General features: G+C 40.8%; 1 protein-coding gene and 1 long non-coding RNA gene across 3 annotated transcripts in view; one reads left to right on the top strand and one right to left on the bottom strand.

Annotated features, from left to right (window-relative positions):
- Positions 1–18060, bottom strand: part of LOC148401792 (metabotropic glutamate receptor 7-like) — a 93001-nt gene that overhangs the window by 62533 nt on the left and 12408 nt on the right. Inside the window, exon 1 of one of the 2 annotated variants that reach the window (XM_088368607.1) lies at positions 8733–8880. The exons of the other annotated variant lie outside the window; for it this stretch is intronic. Coding sequence (XP_088224733.1) covers positions 8733–8768 — 36 coding nt within the window. The 5' untranslated portion in view covers positions 8769–8880. Of the gene's footprint in view, positions 1–8732; positions 8881–18060 lie in introns of those variants that run through there. 2 annotated transcript variants of the gene reach the window in all.
- On the top strand, positions 1154–2966 carry LOC148401793 (uncharacterized). Its single transcript, XR_015857079.1, has 2 exons — positions 1154–1542; positions 2257–2966. It is a non-coding gene; the product is annotated as an uncharacterized LOC148401793 (long non-coding RNA).

Genomic DNA, 18060 nt, shown 5'->3' with positions numbered 1-18060 from the left:
GCCGTATATACTGTGGCGTGGGACTATATCTTGAAAGAGAGGTTCGGGGACAAGGGTCGACATTCAGACACAGCCATAGTCACATTAAAGCAACATTTGTTGGTAAATATGCATCAATAGCCATTGCGCTATTTATTCTGGTGGGTGCACCTTGGCCTCCAGTGGACAAAAAACGATTTGAAACAGAAAATTGTTTTCGCATAGAATCGGGTGCATCAAATCAAACTGAATCAAACCGTTCCAAGATACGGATCAAATTGTCTTCTACTCGAGGGATATAGCTTAGAAGGAGATGGCACATTTATTGTACTGAATTCATTCGTACTACACAAGATGACAACTTTAAATTGACTGCACCTCCCGAACTGAATTGTATACCATATCGAATGGAATCGTAATACGAATTGAACTGAAAACGAATCGTCCACAAATCAAACTGTCTTTGAATTGTGTTGCACTCCACATATTGAAAACCGTATTGAAGCGACTTGTGTGAAGAGATTTAGCTTTTTGCAACTTTTGTTAGTATTAAGCTCACAAAGAAAGCTATGATAGTAAACATCTATTAGGAATGTTTACTTACCTGTTAAGCAGTTGCCTATTGTCAAGTCAGTTATGTCGCCTTCGCTGCCAGCTATTATCAATTTTTTTTTATTACAAATCCAAACGACAGGTCGTCTCTCCTTAGGTTAACTCAACTCAAGGTACCACGGATATTGATTGACTAGTAGCAGATGCAACGACTTTGAGGTGAATAATGGATTGCGTGCAATTTGAAAGTGTACAAGACCAAGTTGCTCGAGTAGCACTCTTGTGATGATAAGTGACTCCTCAATGGTTCCAATGTCAACAATTGCCTGCCATTGCGGCTGTTGTGGGCCATTCACAGCTCGGCCTCTGCGAGTTGTTTTCAAGCCTCAATTCTAGCAAGGTTTGGAGTCTGACAACAGAGGTTTGCACCTTGCTAAGGCTTATTTTTCCGAGTCACAAAACAATCACCCTTTAATGTTGCCTACACTCGTGACAAAAAGTTACGCTTGCATAATCTTTTATCGAACGCGACTTTCTATGTCTCCAACTTTCGGCCCACTTGTCTTTTTCCCCTGCCAGTTCCCTCGCATTTCGTGTCTCTCGCTCATTCCGAGCCGCTCCCTCGGGCCGCTTCGATGCTCGCTGCCGGGCTGAGCTCCTGCAAGGTTGCCGTGCTTGTGTGTATTTTAGGCCTGCCAGCATGTTTCTCCATGAAGCAAGGTATGACTCACAAATCAGATATTTGACCAGGAGATCTACTGAGTAGAGTAGAGCCGAAGCGTGGGAGGAAAGTGTGGATAGCTCACAAAGGGAGTATGGCTGACCTCGATCTTTCCATCTGGTAAACAGACTGCTATTTCAACTCTATTGGTATTTCAAAGAAAGAATTGTTTTTCCCAACACCAAACGGCTCGCAAAGCTTCACTAGAGGACCGCTTGTACAGAGGAGAGGCTGGCGGCGTGAGGGTTGAACGTCGTTTCTACAAATGGGACTGCGACTTCAGGTTTCAGGTGGGCATGATAGCCGAGCTTTTATTTTGTCGCTCTTGAGAGTGATTATGTTGCAAGGAGGCAATTTTACCTGGTGCTTTGGAAAGCGTCTTTTCTCACACGCACAAAGCGAGTCCCTGCAGAGAACAAGGCAGCTCTACAAAAGAGCCTTGAACATCCTAAGTGCGTTGGGTGCTCACACCAGGTATGACAGGAGCTCAACCCAGGCGAGGAACAAAGCATAGCCCACAGCTTTATGACTAAGTGTTACCAAATGTTTTCCTTTAGATGCACAAGCTCTCACATTACAAATGGCTGCATTGATTTTTCCATGCTGCAAAGTGCACTAGGACTTCTCACTAGCGTTTTTAGTAGTCTGCAAGATGACTATTTCTATTCCCGATGAAATATAACTACAGTATATGGAATTCTGAGGATAAGAAGCAAAAAAAAAATAATAAAAATGTTTGTGACGTCATTTCAGTTGTGCACTTGTGTGTGTATGTGCACCCCAAATCGTTATCTATCATCTTTCCCACACATTGCGCTGTCTTCTTGTAATCTGACGATGATACATTGTTCACCAAAGAGCGAGCATGGATGCATGTTTTTTCCCCCCACCTACACCTGGAGCATGGAAGGTCTGACACATTCATTATCAGACGTGCACCTGCAACACTCTGACCTGCATCCTAATGATTCTCTCTCCTCGATCGCCCATCTCTCTCTATGCAGGTCTCCCCTCACACTGGACAGAGCCTCATGGCCAGGTCCATTTGTCTGCTAATGGCGCAAGGAACGCAGGCGCGCCTCCTCAATCCGGGTTTACCTCTCTGTCTGCTCCTGACAACCGATGTACAGAGGTGCCACGAGATTCGAGTGACCCCACTCATGGATTTTTCATGATATGAGCCATCATTTATTGCAAACGTGAGATGCAAACACTGTAGGATGGCAGTCAACTCAACTTAGCTCATTTCACAAGCAACATTTTGGCAAATCATGACCAATTCATCAAAAATGATTCATTGAGCTGTTTAAGGCCACCTCCTTTCAAAGTTTACTGTCAAACTAAATACAAAATGGAGAGAATTCCACCATGTGTATTAATAACAAATCAAACAACCTTCAATAGAAAGGCCTCACTAGTTTAACGCGAGCATGAAATGAAAAATGTTGTTCACGAGTACCATCTGCTTTAGAAGGCTGAAGGAATCGAAGACGTTTCAACAAACGGTGAACAACAAACGGAACAATACTGCAGGCATATATTCTTTGTCATCTTCAAAGAATGACTGATATTATAGCATCTTTCTCAGTCACTGAGTGAAACTATTCTTCATTGTTTGTGTCAGCATGATGGTATTATACTGTCCCCAGATAGTGGCCAAGACAGAGCAGACACCAGAAGGATCAGCACAATAAAATGAATTGCACAATTGTCATTCAATGTGTTGCATTTCTTCATGTTATTCTGTGTTTTTGTAAAGTACAATATGATAGCGTTGTTATTATTTTTTTAGGGGGTTGGAATGGATTCATGGCATTTCCATTCCTCTCAATGAGGAACAATGATTTTAAATTCAAGTGTTTTGATTAACTGGCCTGGTAATTTCGTATCGCAAGGCAGCGCTGTACTTAAAGACTGATGACTATTTTTTATGCCCCATTTCTTCTGCTGCTTGATGCCATGCCCTTCAGCTTATATAAGCTAATTCAGGAAAGAATAGGATTGCTTTTCTTTACCATTATAGCTGCATTTTCATTTGCACCTGCATTGAAAATTTACTGTGCTTCTGTGTATCAAGAAGCAAGAAAATGAAAATGATTCATTTTATGAAGTGGTGCCTAGTGGACAGTTTGAATGTGATCATCTTCATAAAATGTGTGAGGAAGAATGTGCAGAATAGAAGCAACGGCTTCAATTTGAAATATCACGCACATTAGCACATTGAGTAGCTGACATTACGCCAATGAGATGAAAAGCCATGCACAGTCCATTGGCTCAAGTATTTACACTGCTACAGGTTTAATACAAATCATTCTGTACTTAGCGCCGCAATATGATGTCGCCTTCAACCAAATTCATCCTCCCTCATTGTGGTTGAACTCGTGCTCCACAGACAGACCTTTTGTAACCCAAAACATTCCAACGGTAGATTGTGGAGGCTTTTGGTACTGCACACTACCCTTGATGTGTTGAAAGATTTGAGACGACAATGCCGTTCAGCTAAGCATAAGCCAAGCAGAGAAGCCAGGGGATTTCAGGCTGCTGCAGGTGACTCATGAGGATGTAAAAGTTCTACCGGGAAAAAGGTCGCAATCACTAAAGGAAATTTATTGTCAATTATTTGTAGCTAATGAGCTGATGCTCAAATTAATGGCGCGCAATGCCAATAAACCTTCGGTTCCACAAGCAACCTAGGTGTGTCTTCAATAAATTCTGGCATCTGATTTACTCTCCCAGGACACTTAACTCTGTTAACAACTGCAACGACTACGTATTTTTGTACTATTAGCTCTCTGACGGTGACAATCAAAATGATTCATTACCTTGTCAAATAACACAGCTCAAGTATTGGATCAACTGTTTTTTAACAATGCACTATTTGTATGTATGACAAAATATTCTCTTGCAAATCATCTCAAATCTGTTGCAGATGAACAACCACGGGCAAGGATCACAAGCTGCTATTCCATTTTCAGGAAGTAATATTCATGCAAACGCGCTGTGGTTACAATGCTTCAGGTTAAGGCTTAACCTGATGCATCGAGAGATCAACAGGAAACTCTGGACGATATGTCGAAAATGTTAAAGCAAATACAAACCGACGACGCAATTTCAATAGTGAAAGCTGAAAAGCTTAAGATGAAACTGAAATGCTGCGGAGTTAAAAAAGGAATTTTGGGACTGTTGGAATGTGGAAAATAGTCTAACTGATATGAGTTCAGTAATGTTGAAGTAAGTGGGAATCATGCACAATGTCTAAATTGGGAATTTTAGTGTGGAAAATATGGAATTTTACTACAAAAAGTTGGAATTTGGGCAATCATTGGTCATGTGGAAAATATTTTGTGGTTGGAATCATTTCATTGGGTCAAGAAATGTTGAAGGGAATAATGTAGAAAATATCTAAATGTAAAAATTTGGAATTGGGAGGATGTAAGGTTTTTTGGAATGTGTACAACATATGTTGTAGTTGTAATGGTTAAGTAATGTGGAAAATGTGGATTTTTAATGTAAAATAAAAGTAGAATTTTTGGAATGTGCAAAATTTGAGAATATTTGATTGATCTGAATTGTTGATGAAATGTGATAGTTCTGAATTTTATCATTTTAAATTTGAGGGAAAAAAATGTGGAGTTTGGGGAAAGTAAAAATTGTAAGAATATAAAAGGATTTTATGTTTAGGTGATCCGAATGACGGTAAAATTGGTGCGGCAAATGAAAATTCTGTGAATCTTGGAATGGATCAATTGAAAAACATGAAAGTAGTTACGTGTCCAAAAATGAAAGGCTTGTTAAAAAATGTGGTAGAATAACAAGTCAGAGAACTATGCAATCAATTGTTTGCACGAGTGGTTTAACATGGCCGATGAGATGGTTATTTAAAACATATGGTGTGTTGGGAATATGTGGGTGGAGCGCAGTGGTTTGCAATTGGAGAGTGGGAAGGTTTCTGGCACAAAGTTGCTTGTGATGTAGAAGATAACTCATCGGTGACTAACTGTAAAGGACAAGTGCTATTGATAGAAAGTGTCCCTAATTGGCAATTAAGAACAAAGGCTCACACAATTTCTCCTGGAGAACTTACAAAGAAACCTAAGAGGAATGAAAACATAATTCCTATGATTACATATCTGACTACGATTAAGTGTTTTGAGTGTGACACTCATATTCAAACATAACTACTTTAATTATAGCTAAAAATCAAATCTATTGTTAAGCGGTGTCTTTTAGCGCTCACAGATCACTAAAAGCAAAGTTTTGTTCAACCTTTGAATAAGATTTTTTCGGCAAAAAAAAAAATATCCTTGTTGAATTTTTGAGTCAACTGCAATTGCAAGGCATCCTTCGGCCTTTTATCTTGTTCAGGGTCACAAGGAGGTCGAGGTCAAGATCACTTCCTCCCTGGACTGACTGTCTCTCAGTACATGTGCACATTTTTGACTGTGGGATGATGCTGGAGGGTCCAACGTGAACACCACACAAGCTGAATCTCCTTGGTGTGAGGCAACTGTTGCCTCATGCCCATGTATAAGAAATCCAGTGGGTTTTACGCAGTAAGTTTGCAATGCAGCTGGACTGAGAAGAATACTCAAAGAATAGCTCAAAGCTGATAGAGTTGTGTCAGGCACTGAATCACCTGACCTGCATAAAATTGATAGCAGTACTAAACCAGTGTCATGGTAAAAACTCAAAACCTCAGCAAAATGCTGTGAAATAATAATACAGCTAAAAACATATTGGGTGTGTTTTTATTTTATCAAAAATTTGTGACATTTTTGTTAAAATAAAGAGATTTATAACGTTTCAAACACTACAGAATAACTGAACACAAAACATTTTACAATTTCCACACCATTGATCTGTTTATATACAGTATACCCAGTGCTGCAGTATTGTATCATTGTTTATTATTTAAGCCTGCGTTTCCCGAGCAGGGGTACACGTACCCCCAGGGGTACTTCAGGATATTGCAGGGGGTACGTGGAAACATTTAATAATTTATTTCCAAGATCAATAACCTGTGGCACAGCTGCAGCAAAAACACATGAGCTCAGAAGACTGATGAAAAGAAAGTAAAATTGCTATTGTGGGTCTGAATATCATTCTTGTTCAGTGTTTTGTTCCAGAAATTTTAAGTGTAAAAGCATGTTTAAAGGAAATTGGTTAAAATCTCTCATTTAAGCCTCTCTAGATTATAATCTCATTGAATATTTAAGCAAGTGACCAACAAGTGATCAGATGCACCATTCATTGACTGCAATGAAGTAAAACAGCAAAGTGACTTCACCCCTATCATTTTCTTGTATGTCATCTGTTATATGGATTACTAGAAAGCCCACATTTTGTAGTTATTAACATTTTATGCATCGAAGGTGTTTTTTTTCTGTACGAGTTTGAAATTGTCTACTTTGCAAGCGTTCTCTGAATGCACCCCATTTTTCATGCATAACGCAAGTGACATCAGTGTTTACTCCCGTTATAATCCTCTCAGTTTTATAGATGAAGCGCAAAGGTTGAATATATTACAAAGAATGAGACAAATATTCAATTACAAGCCTCTGCCTATTTCATGGCACAAATAATCCAGGAGTGATTCACCCTCTGATGGACGCACGCACCCACGCCTCATGCAAGAACACAACACACACACACTCACTCACACACACACACGCAATAAATATTTTTTTTTTTAGGTTTAAGCTTGGCATTGCTTGACAGGCTGTGTACATATTGTGTTTTACAACAGTGATTCATGGTATTTGTAATCCCACATGTTCTTGTTAAGGGTGTTTCAATCGGGGTTCTATTCGATTCCAATTTCGATTGTCCGTGAATGAGATCAGCAGGTAACAATTCCAATACTGATACACGTGGATTAGCTGCACGTTTTTAAATATTAGCGCTATTAAAGCTACTTTAATAATCAGCTATTTTATGAGATTATTCTCCCCCACCCAGGTTGCCACCCTCCACATCATCACCTCCACATCATCATGACAAACAGCACAAATGGATCTTCTTCATAAAAAGAACGATTATAAAGTGAAAACCAGCTTTCAAATTCCCAATGAATGCTTGCAGTTTACTCATTGATTTAGGTGCCTGTCCTTTAAAACATAAATAAATAAATAAATAAATGCAGGACGCTGAAAAGGTACATGATATTTTCTTTTTCTGACAATAACGTTTCGGCAGGCAACTATTACGTCACAATTTATTCCTGCGTGGTTCTGAAATCTAGTCCCACGTGCATAAACTCAACAGAGATGTAAGTGCATGTATCGTGTCGCCCAAGCCCAGCGCAGACTACCAGAGCCGCCGTTTGATGAATAGCTCAGCCAAGCAACCTTGTATGGAGCTTTAATAGTGAAAAAGGAGGTTCAGCATTTCTGCTGCTACATTGACTTTAAACATTAGGAAAAGGTAAGATGGTATTGCTCTCTCTTGAATGAGGACGCCTGCAGCAATGCTTTGTAAAATTGAAAAACCTGTCAAGGCAGGCTCATTAGAGTCCCTGTATCGCTCTCCTCAAAGCCTATGGCTCACTCTGATGAGTGATCCCGTGTCCCTCCGTGACCCGACCACCTGTGGGCTCTCCGCTCTGCCGTCGTGCATCATTGAGGCATCTGACCTGTTGGTTTCCTCGGCAACACGTCGGCTCCTCTGTAGAGCCAGAACAAAAGCATATTATCTTCCCGGTTGACACAAGAAGCTTTTGTCCAACGCCATATTGAATAGCCTGAAGTGGACACTCTATATGAGGCCGCTCTGCGAAAATGCATTCTCATTCCCTCCGAGATCATGATTTATCAGAGTGTCTTGACTAATGGGCCGGGGAGATTAATGTGCAGTGTGTTTTCCCAGCACACTCATTTCACATCTTTTCCACTTGCGCAACTTTCAGGAGGCTGCACACTGACGACTATTTAAGAGCCATAGGCAGAGATGTGCAACAGATGCCAAAATAGACAATTAACCTCATGAAACAGGAATGGGCCGGGTCGAGAACAACGCAAGTGCAATACAGGCATGCGGCTCTCGTGACGACATTCCAGGACAAATAAAAACTATTGTTTATAGAGCAGATCTTTATCTGAAATTATGAATCTTAACTTGCGACACAATATTTGAGTAAAATGCACACGCAGCAGATACTAATCACAAGCCAAGATAGAACTGATGCCGACGAGTCTTATTCTGCAGCAGTAAGACTAATATAGCCTAAAATAAAACACACAAAGTGCATCTTTTAGCTGTCTCGCACCATCTGTGCTGTGATCAATGCGTTTAAGTGCATTTGGCTTCGTATTTCTGCCTTTACGTACTTCACACTGTCGCACTTTGTAAATTCGAACAGCTCGATTCTCTGAATAAAAAAAGTGTTGTGTTTCCAATTCTGCACAATTACCGGGAAATAGCTGGTGCAATGTAAGTGTGACGTTCAGATGCCTTAGGAACACACACACTCACACTCACTCACCACCAATGCGTTTTGACACTTAAGATGACATTGCATTGACTCATAGAGTCTCCCTCGGGGTCTCGTCAAACCTGAGCTGCGGCTGCATCGTGCTTCACCTCATACCTCATCCTTTTGGTCACATTCTACTGCTTAGGTGACCAAAGTTGAGCTTTTTGTTGTCTCTCAGGGGACAGTGTTTAAAGTACCATGGGCACTTATCCAGCTATTGATTTGTCTTGAACTAGCAAGCAAACAACCAACCTCCAATTTGAAGTTAACCTCTTGAGGTGCAGTCCCCATATTATTAACATTTAAGCTACAACACACAGAACACTAATACATTAAGCCCACATTTAGGGGCATATTCTCCCGGTCAATTCCTTGGCTCACCCACGTCCCTTACTCACTTTTAAGACACAGAGATTCTCCCATCTTGGATTCTGGCACACCCACGCACCGGCGTAACCGGTGAAATAGCACGCAGCCACTGAAATATGAGGATGCCAGCAAGTCCAGGATTGTGGAGTTTTCCTAAGAGATCCATTAGGATTATATTTCACGGATCTGAAAGTTAGATACTGATTGTCCCCAGTGATGGCTCATCTTTGAAGGAGCATGTGTTTTTGCATTCTGTGTTCAATAAATGAAATGAAATTAACTTGATCAGAGGACTGCACTCATTACTAAATACATATTTGGAGCCATTGGTTGAAAAAGCAAGTAAGCCGGCAGTTGTTAAAGCGTTGCCTGAGCGTGGCATTTCTAAAGATTTGTCGAATAAAAATAAATAATTCAAAATCCTAATTCACCATTTCCACCATTAGACTAACCACAATTTTTGTTTGCTGCACTTTCAGACAATTACTCCAAGCCACCTGCACATCAGCAGCCGCTCGGTCACACGGCTGTCACCGGTCGACCATGAAAGCAGTTCATTAAATCAAAACGTGCAATAAGATGTTTCATCTTCGAGAGATGACAGTCTTTATGATGCACAAGAAAAAATGAATCTGAGAGAATACACGCACTGCACTCTCATTTAAATGTCAGAGAATCTGGGCAGCCCCAATAAGTGGGTCGCAACGCATCTTTTCTGACTTAAGCACCCGAGAGAATATGCCCCTTACCACAGGCTTTAGGTTTCAGACCACAATAAGATGGCTTAACGAGTCTAAAACCGCCACTACGGATGCTAGTTGTTAGCATGTGAATGGCGTCTTCCTTTGTATGGTAGCATTAAGCTAGCAGGGCCTTTCGTTGGGCATTTGTTACTTGCTTTGAGTTTAGCTTAACAGTAATCCTCAACTAGGCGTTGCAATAAAGAGCTTGAAGTCTCTTTTTGGAAGAATTATTCACTACCTGCCAAACCATTGCTTGTTCTGAGCTGAGTTGAACAGCCACCATACAAGGCTCATATTTGAAAGTTTGGCTCATAAGACAAAGCAAAAAACAAAAAAAGGCTGAACAAAGGCTCATAAATGGAAAAACTCAAAAGTGTCACTTGTATATCAAGGCACCACCGTAAATGTTCTCCGAGCATCAGACTCAGTTAGCAAGGAATATGACATGTGATTGACCTTCAACCTTCAGGGTGTGGATGCTTGACAGTTAATCTGTTGAAAAATGACGTGGTTATTAAACCTTCTGGCCACATTCCAGGCAACATGAGAGTGCTCCAAAACAGATAAGGCACTTAAAAAGCACTATATTCAGTCATCAATAACCCCTGTCCTGTCGCCGATTGTGGTTGAAGCAACTCAATTTGAATGGCAAGCTTTCCTAATTTGAAAGCTGTCAATGGTGATTGAGGTCTTCCCCCCAAATCAATGCAACTGTCAAATACGGGTTTTCTGAGGGCTCTTGAAATCCTCCAGGATTTACATCTGAAAACACTAATCCTGCCAGATGATTTTTTTCTCATGTATGCACTAGCACTGCATGCACAAAAGAATAGAGACACATGAGCACACTCGAATGACACTTTCATCACTGCATCAGCACCGTGAGAGAGAGAGAGAGAGAGAGAGAGAGAGAGAGAGAGAGAGAGAGAGAGAGAGAGACAGACAGAGAGAGAGAGAGAGAGAGAGAGAGAGAGAGAGAGAGAGAGAGAGAGAGAGAGAGAACGGAGGACCAGCCGCCAAAATTCATCTCAAGGGAGAACCGGAGCAAATGAAATTAAAGCTAATGAAACGCCACAGTTGTTCACAAATGTTTACATATAAAATCAACACATACTTTGGAATAACAGCCTAAGGTCCATTCTAATTTATTCGCCAATAAAGGTCCATGCTGTGCTGGCAACTAAAATGTGCACATATTACAGTCTGCTGATGGAAAGCATTCTGATTCCCCCTCGGGCACTTTTAGATTGGCCAAAAATCAAATGACAGTTTATATACTGCAAAACATAGTCAACCAAACCAATGTTGACTCTATAGTTATTCCACTTTACTGTTGATGCACTTATATTTCAAAATATTTTTGATAACATAGACCTATAACGTAGTTTGCATTAAAGTTAACTCACTGCATGAATTTGGCTGCTGTCTAGTTCCTCCTCCAATCATTACTAAAACCTATTTATGTGAAGAATTATTCAGATTGTTTTAAAAAGTAAAACCCATCAAATTTTGTTGAATGAGTCCACGCTACCGGCAAAAGAGTCAGATACTATGGAGATTTCACATGAGAAAATATAAAACAGTTGGGCCTCTCCGTTCACATGCAACATTTTCTGGCGTGCGATAGAGCTAAGAGCTTTCTATTTCTTGCTACAGTTAGTGACAAGCCCATCTACATTTCGAGCCCTCACATGGGCATCCAGTCTTAACAATGCCGAGCTGCAGCAACAGAGAGAACCTCCTGTCACTTTTAACTTTAATAATCTATTGTGTGCTCAGTGCATTTGTTTTCTTGTTCGCATGGAAGTTTGATTTAACGTCCCTTTTCCTCATGCACACATCTTAGATGTGCATCATAGCCAAAACAGCAAGCACGTCTTGTATAGCCTTTTACAAATTAGTTGAAACCTAAAGCCAAACGTTTGCAAGCCAAATTAATGAGCCCCTGTTGAAATAAATGGAATTGCTTCACCAGCGCGAACCAAAATAAATCTACTTAATTTTGTGTGGATACAGACAAATACTACATCCAGTGTATAATTTAGTTTTTCCCCCAAAAATGCGACTTAAACTCCAGCGCGACTTATATACGTCTTTTTCTTCTTTATTATGCATTTCATGGCTGGTGCGACTTGTACTCCGGAGCGACTTGTAGTCCGGAAAATACGTTACATAACATAACACCATAGCATGCAAACATCTAATTCTAAAATGGGAACAATGTAAACGCACTGCACTTGTGTACTATTAAACATGAATGCTTTTTAAGAGGCATTTTTGCTAAAGAAAGAATGTGATGCAATGGAGCCTCAAAGAGTCGTTGCTTGTACCACACTGTTTTACTCCTGCCCTCTAAAATGCACCATCTTTCATGTATTGCGAGGGAATTCTCCCTGACAGGTAGATCCATGGGATTAGTCTTAAGTGCAGTATAATTTCCACGGTGCCATGTGATTTCAAGAGCTGGCCGGGGGAGAGGAGCAAGCAAGAGATAAAACAAAGAACAAAGCCAAGAACAGAACCCAGATCTGAAAGGAGCCTTGATGCATGCCCGTTTTTTAAGGAGCGGACACTCACAGACGACACTAAAAGCCTGCATTTAACAAATTCGTTGAAGCCATTTAGCAGGATTTCAAGAGTGAGAAAAGTGTTGTGAAATTGGAGCTGCAAATGTTGAAAAGTGGGCACAAGGCTTTCAACTTGGTTTGGTCAAGCAGATTCCTCAACTTGTTTGCGCGCCATCCTTAGTGATGCACACATTGCAGATTAGCGCGACTACAATGAGCGCCGCGATAATGCCTTTCAGCACACACTGAACAATTTTTGGGACCAAAAGGCCTGCTAAGATTCAGCAGAGCCCTCCTCACCCATCCCTATAAGAGGATCGGACGTAATGGGGTTTCTTCTCTCTCTGTCTGTTCAGCTAAACTTCGGAAAACTTCCTCCGAAATCCAAGCGTGTCCTCGTGGTCACATTTTACAGTCATAGCGACAATGTGTTTTATAGGAACACCGGCGTGACCTCAGTAGGAGCTGAGTTAAGCTTTTAAGTAGCTGCTTATGCCCCTCCCTCGAGTGCGATGGGGAGAAAAATGGGAGTAATAACCCAGCCTAGAAAGTCAAACAGCCGCGTTTCTCCAGCAAAAGCCCCAATATCCACGTGTTAATAAGGGATAGCACCTCGTTAAATTTTGCGATTCGGTGCTTAGCTAGAAGTTGAAACGCAACTGCCAAAAATTGTTTCAACACATAAGGCACAGCCCATGTTGTCAGGGGTTTCCATAGCAATTATTTTGTTAAATAAGCAAAGAACCCCGGCCGGGCCCGGAGGTCTCGAGGGACCAGCCGCCGAAACCGAGGTTTGAACCGTGTATGCTTTTCTCCCAGTGGTGGGCCGACCTGGTGACCTCATATCAGCGGCAATGACAATGCGTCTGACACAGAGGAGATCTTTTATTTATTTGATTAATATTGCATCAGTTGCACACACTGCAACATGTTTGTGTGTGCGCGCGCACGAGTGTGTGTCGACACAATGGAATATTCTTGCACCAGTGACCATGAGCACAACAACGTTGCTTATTTCCCCGGAAGGCTCCCAGGCTTTTTCTTCCTTGTGGTTTAATTACAACCTTTGCGGGTCCGAATCCAATTTTTCCTCCAACTATTTAAAACATTCTTCTGGCGTGTACTTCGGAAAAGGTTTGGCAGTCTCAGCCTCATTTTGTAAACATCTCACAATTCAGTACAAAAATAATGACTTTTCTTGAACTCCTACACGCATTTCTTCCCCCTTCCAAGCATTGATGTGAAATCTACCGCCCAAAAAGATGAGCCGTCTTCTTCCCTCGACTCAGCCTCGGAGCGCTTCTTGCTTCTCCGTCCAACCGCATATCTCAAGGTACACACATTCACTTGGATCTCAGGTCCGATGCATCGGCTGCTCCAGGTGGAGTGATACGCATTCTTGACATGGATTGATCTTGCCTTGTTCACTTCAGTTCAATCTTATTGAACTGCAACCCACCAACCGGTAACACTCAAGTCCAGGCAATTTGACAGAGCGGGCGGGATTGACCTGCCCTTAAGTAAGTATTGATTGTTTGCATCCTCGTTTGTATAGATGTATGCTTAAAGAGCGCTTACAGAGAAAAGGTGCCCTATTCTTTGTCTCGGAGAAAGAGTGCAAGGACAAGACGATAAGGGGCTCAATAAAAAGGGTGTAATTCTCACTTTATGGAATGCTACAGTGGCCGTTGGCCGTGTTACAAAACAGCGGCGGCAGTTTATTTTTGTAGTTCTGCCTGCACTACATTCTGTCCCGTCTGCTTTTTGCCACAGCCTGTGAATGAGTTTCACCTTGTCAGCTGTGGTCTGGACCATAAGTCACCATCTGATTAAATGACAACAACAAAACAGGCAGGGCTCTTCCAAGGACCGTGGATGAACTCACTGGTTCCACAACAATAGACAGCGCAACTCGTCGGAAGATGATGCAGCCGTTTTCTGCTTAATGTTTAATTGGGTTTATTTTATAGTTTCATAATTTCATCGTTTAATTGTGCGGCAAAGCTTTAAAAGTAGGGTGGCCCCTGTAGTGCTAGTGCTAAACCCCAAAGCATGGGCTGCCTTTGCCTAGTTTTTGGAGGCTGACAAGGGACCTGTGTAGCATCTGTTCCCACTGTCAACTTTCCAGCGAATTAAGGGCACATTGCAACAGCCTTTCACTAAATCGCTTCAATTCCCTGCCGTTTGTTTGCATGAAAAGCCAGATTCTACCGAGGGAAATCTTAAATAATCGTTTAAAACGCACTTATATGCTGAATATGTGTTGAGCCAATAAGTGGAATTCAATGAAATTAAATTCCATTAGTGATATGCCAAGATTAAATATTTGACCACTTTGCTCTGAAAGGTTATGCTCACAATGCAAGTCCTCATGTGCAGTTCTGATTTTTTCATATGGATGATCTTTTCTTGTTGTTCACGTTGGAGAAAAAAATATGGGGCTAAATGGGGCTGAGGCCTTCCCGTGTAGGGTTTGCATGTTTTCCCCGTGCCAGTGTGGGTTTCCTCCAGGTGCTCCGATTTCTTCCCACATTCCAAAAACATGCATGGTAGGTGAACTGAGCACTCTGAGTGTACTGATTTTGTGCTTGACTTGAGACCCCCGCCGTATATTTATCAGTTGCAAGGCATCTTCTTTTTGCCACTGGCTGTTTCCTGCTCTTTTGACTACTGTTGCTTTTTGCACCTGTCTGATTTGTTGACCAAAAATCCCAACTGACCTGCAGTATGAACCTGCATTATGAAAGCCTAAGTCGGGCCTGGGAGGGGAAAAACTATTTCTACTAAAAACTACTATGTCGACCACAAATATTGATTTTAAAAAAAAATAGTCTGCCTATGTTGATTTTATAACCATATTTAGAAATTTAGAATCATGTTTGTGTATATATATTTTTTTTGCGACAGATTTTTTTTTCTTGCCATTAGTGTTGTTTATATATATATATATATATATTTTAGTGGTGTCAGTTAATAGAGTTATTAAAACGATTAATCCAACCCCCTTTTAATACCAATAATTTTATTTATCACGCAATTAAGGCTAATTTTTGCCTAATAAAATGTGTACTCTTTTCACGTACTGTTACCGTAGAAAAACTACAACACCTCACCATCAATCAACTTTGGCAAAACTAAGTGATTTTTGTAGAGGTGTGTGAGACAGTGTCGTCCTCCCCTTCCCATCTTCAAAAAAAAGTTGACTGGAGGATAATGGTGGGGTGAGGTAGTCAATGGAATCATCAATGGAATAATCAATAGGATAATTGATTCTTAAAAGTTTAAGATCAGGGGATGTTTGAGAATATTTGCCATTTTTCACATGTCCTGAGTGTTGTTGTTAGTCACCTAAATGTTGAACAGAGGCTGTGATTTACCGAAGTCAAATTCCTTGTTTGGCACGCTCAAACATGGCGAATAAAAACTCTTGAATCTTGAAATCTTGAATCTTAAAAGATATGTTAGTGACAGTGGCCTGAGTCAGAACTACAGACTTTTACAAAAATATTTTACTATATATTTTTGGCTGAATATGTTCTTCCTGAAACAAAGTGTGCACTTTACACATTGCATTCAAAACTGTATTTAACTTAATTATGTGCTACTTGTACACCTTCCCATCCTTTAAATGCATGTACTTTTCATTTGTTGAGGTAAACAACATAAATCCCTCCTCGCAAAGAAGTGTCAATAATGTGATGGGTTTATCATTGGCAGAAGGTCACACAGTCTCAAGCACCAATCCCCTCAAGTGCCATCCCCACCATCATCCTTTCTCTGCACCTTGGCTTTCTGAATAAGACACTGAAGAAACATCTCCTGAGGACGTGGTAATTAGCAACACGAGGACAGGTCATTCATTACACAGCATGGAAATGTATCTCCAAATGTCAGACCAGACCACTGATGGTGATATGTAGTCACTTATAAAAATACTAAATTTTAGGAATAAAACTGTATATACATAAACTGCATATACTTGTGCATCTAAGACACTGAATTTTATTGTTGATCATGATTTTTTTTAGGTGTAAAATCCTTAAGAACCACTGCCAAAGACTATCCAGGCATGTCTAATGTTGTGACTAGACTGTGTGAAATCACATTCAAGCATGTCTTGCATGTCTTAAAAAACACTTGCATGATATGACAAAACAACATATAGACACAGCATGATATCTGACAGGTAGATGTTTTGCACGATAATATAAGAAGAATATAATTCCCTTCACGGTTGAACGCAAAGTATATGCTGAGCCTGACTTGAAGGCCCGTGTTGACTAGATGTTGTTTAGAGTGAAGCGTCAAATTAGTTGAGAGAGTGCACTTTATTCCCATGCTTGTCTATATTTCGATACGTGTATGCTGCTGAGAATAGATGCTAATTAGCAATTTAGAGAGAAACTACACGAGTCAAACCCACTGGTGTGGATAAAAAAAAAAAAAAAAAAATTGAGGTGCTGTTTTGTCTCTCCATTCTTTAATCTAGAGTGAAAGAGCTCTTTGTCTGCAAGCATTTGAATGCATCGTGTGGTGGAGAATTAAATTAAAGACCCCATAAAGGGAATTCGGAGAGTTGTTTCTGACTACATTACACATGTTCCTCAAAAACGACATACTGGGGGTCACCAATGTTGTGCCCACAATAATATTAAGTCCACAATTTATCAAAATAGCCCTTAATCACAAAAGAGTCTCAAAGGGCTTCGCAATTAAGACCACAGTTGACAAATATTAACGACATCCTCTGATCTTAACCCCAGAAGAGCTGAAAGGTATTTTGAGCAAATTTGTGAGTACAGAAAAAGGTATCCAATCAGTACCACATTAATCAGTAGCCAAGAAGTAGCTCTCACTTTGAAAAAGGTGAGCAACCCCTGCTGTATAAATAAGTGATTGAAAAAAATAGATTGTCTGCTGGTATGGCCACTTTAGAACCCCTTGTTGCATGAGAGTGCACACGCGTTAGAGAAAGATGAAAGTGCCATGAGGGTAGGAATTCCATCCATCCATCCATCCATCCATCCATCCATCCATCCATCCATCCATCCATCCATCCATCCATCCATCCATCCATCCATCCATCCATCCATCCATCCATCCATCCATCCATCCATCCATCCATCCATCGAGTAATGACAACCTCTGCCACTAACGGAGTCCTGGAGAAATTATTCAAATGCATTTTCGATACATACAGTATAAGCTATTTGAACGTTATTTTGCACCTTTTACTTCTGTGATCTTGTTTCTTACGAGCAAAAAAATTCATATATTCATCTAAGAAGCATTTTACAATCGGAGGCGAGCCATTTAGCCCCACTCCTGTGTCATGCACTACACGAGAACATGACCTTCCATGTCGTGGTGTGTGAGCACATTACGATATGATTCGTGGCTATATAAAAACATCCATCGTGCTGTATAACCCTATACATTTAATCTTGTTATTTTGATGTGTGTGTTTGGAATCGGTTTAACGGTGGGGCTGAGTGTCTGAGCCCCATTGCCTTGGGCTACCAAGCCATTGCTGCCACCGTGTCAATGGTTTGGGTTCTGAACGCCAACTCTGCTGCCAGCACTCACTTTCAAGGAAACAAGAAGTGAGATTTTACTTATTTGCACTCATATAGCTCAAGCTGGCATCCATCAAGTTGG

This window comes from Syngnathus floridae, chromosome 2 (assembly GCF_059516105.1).
Source record: "Syngnathus floridae isolate MCC-2025c chromosome 2, RoL_Sflo_1.0, whole genome shotgun sequence".
Classification (NCBI taxonomy): Eukaryota; Metazoa; Chordata; class Actinopteri; order Syngnathiformes; family Syngnathidae; genus Syngnathus; species Syngnathus floridae.
This window is presented reverse-complemented; position numbering and strand designations above follow the sequence as displayed.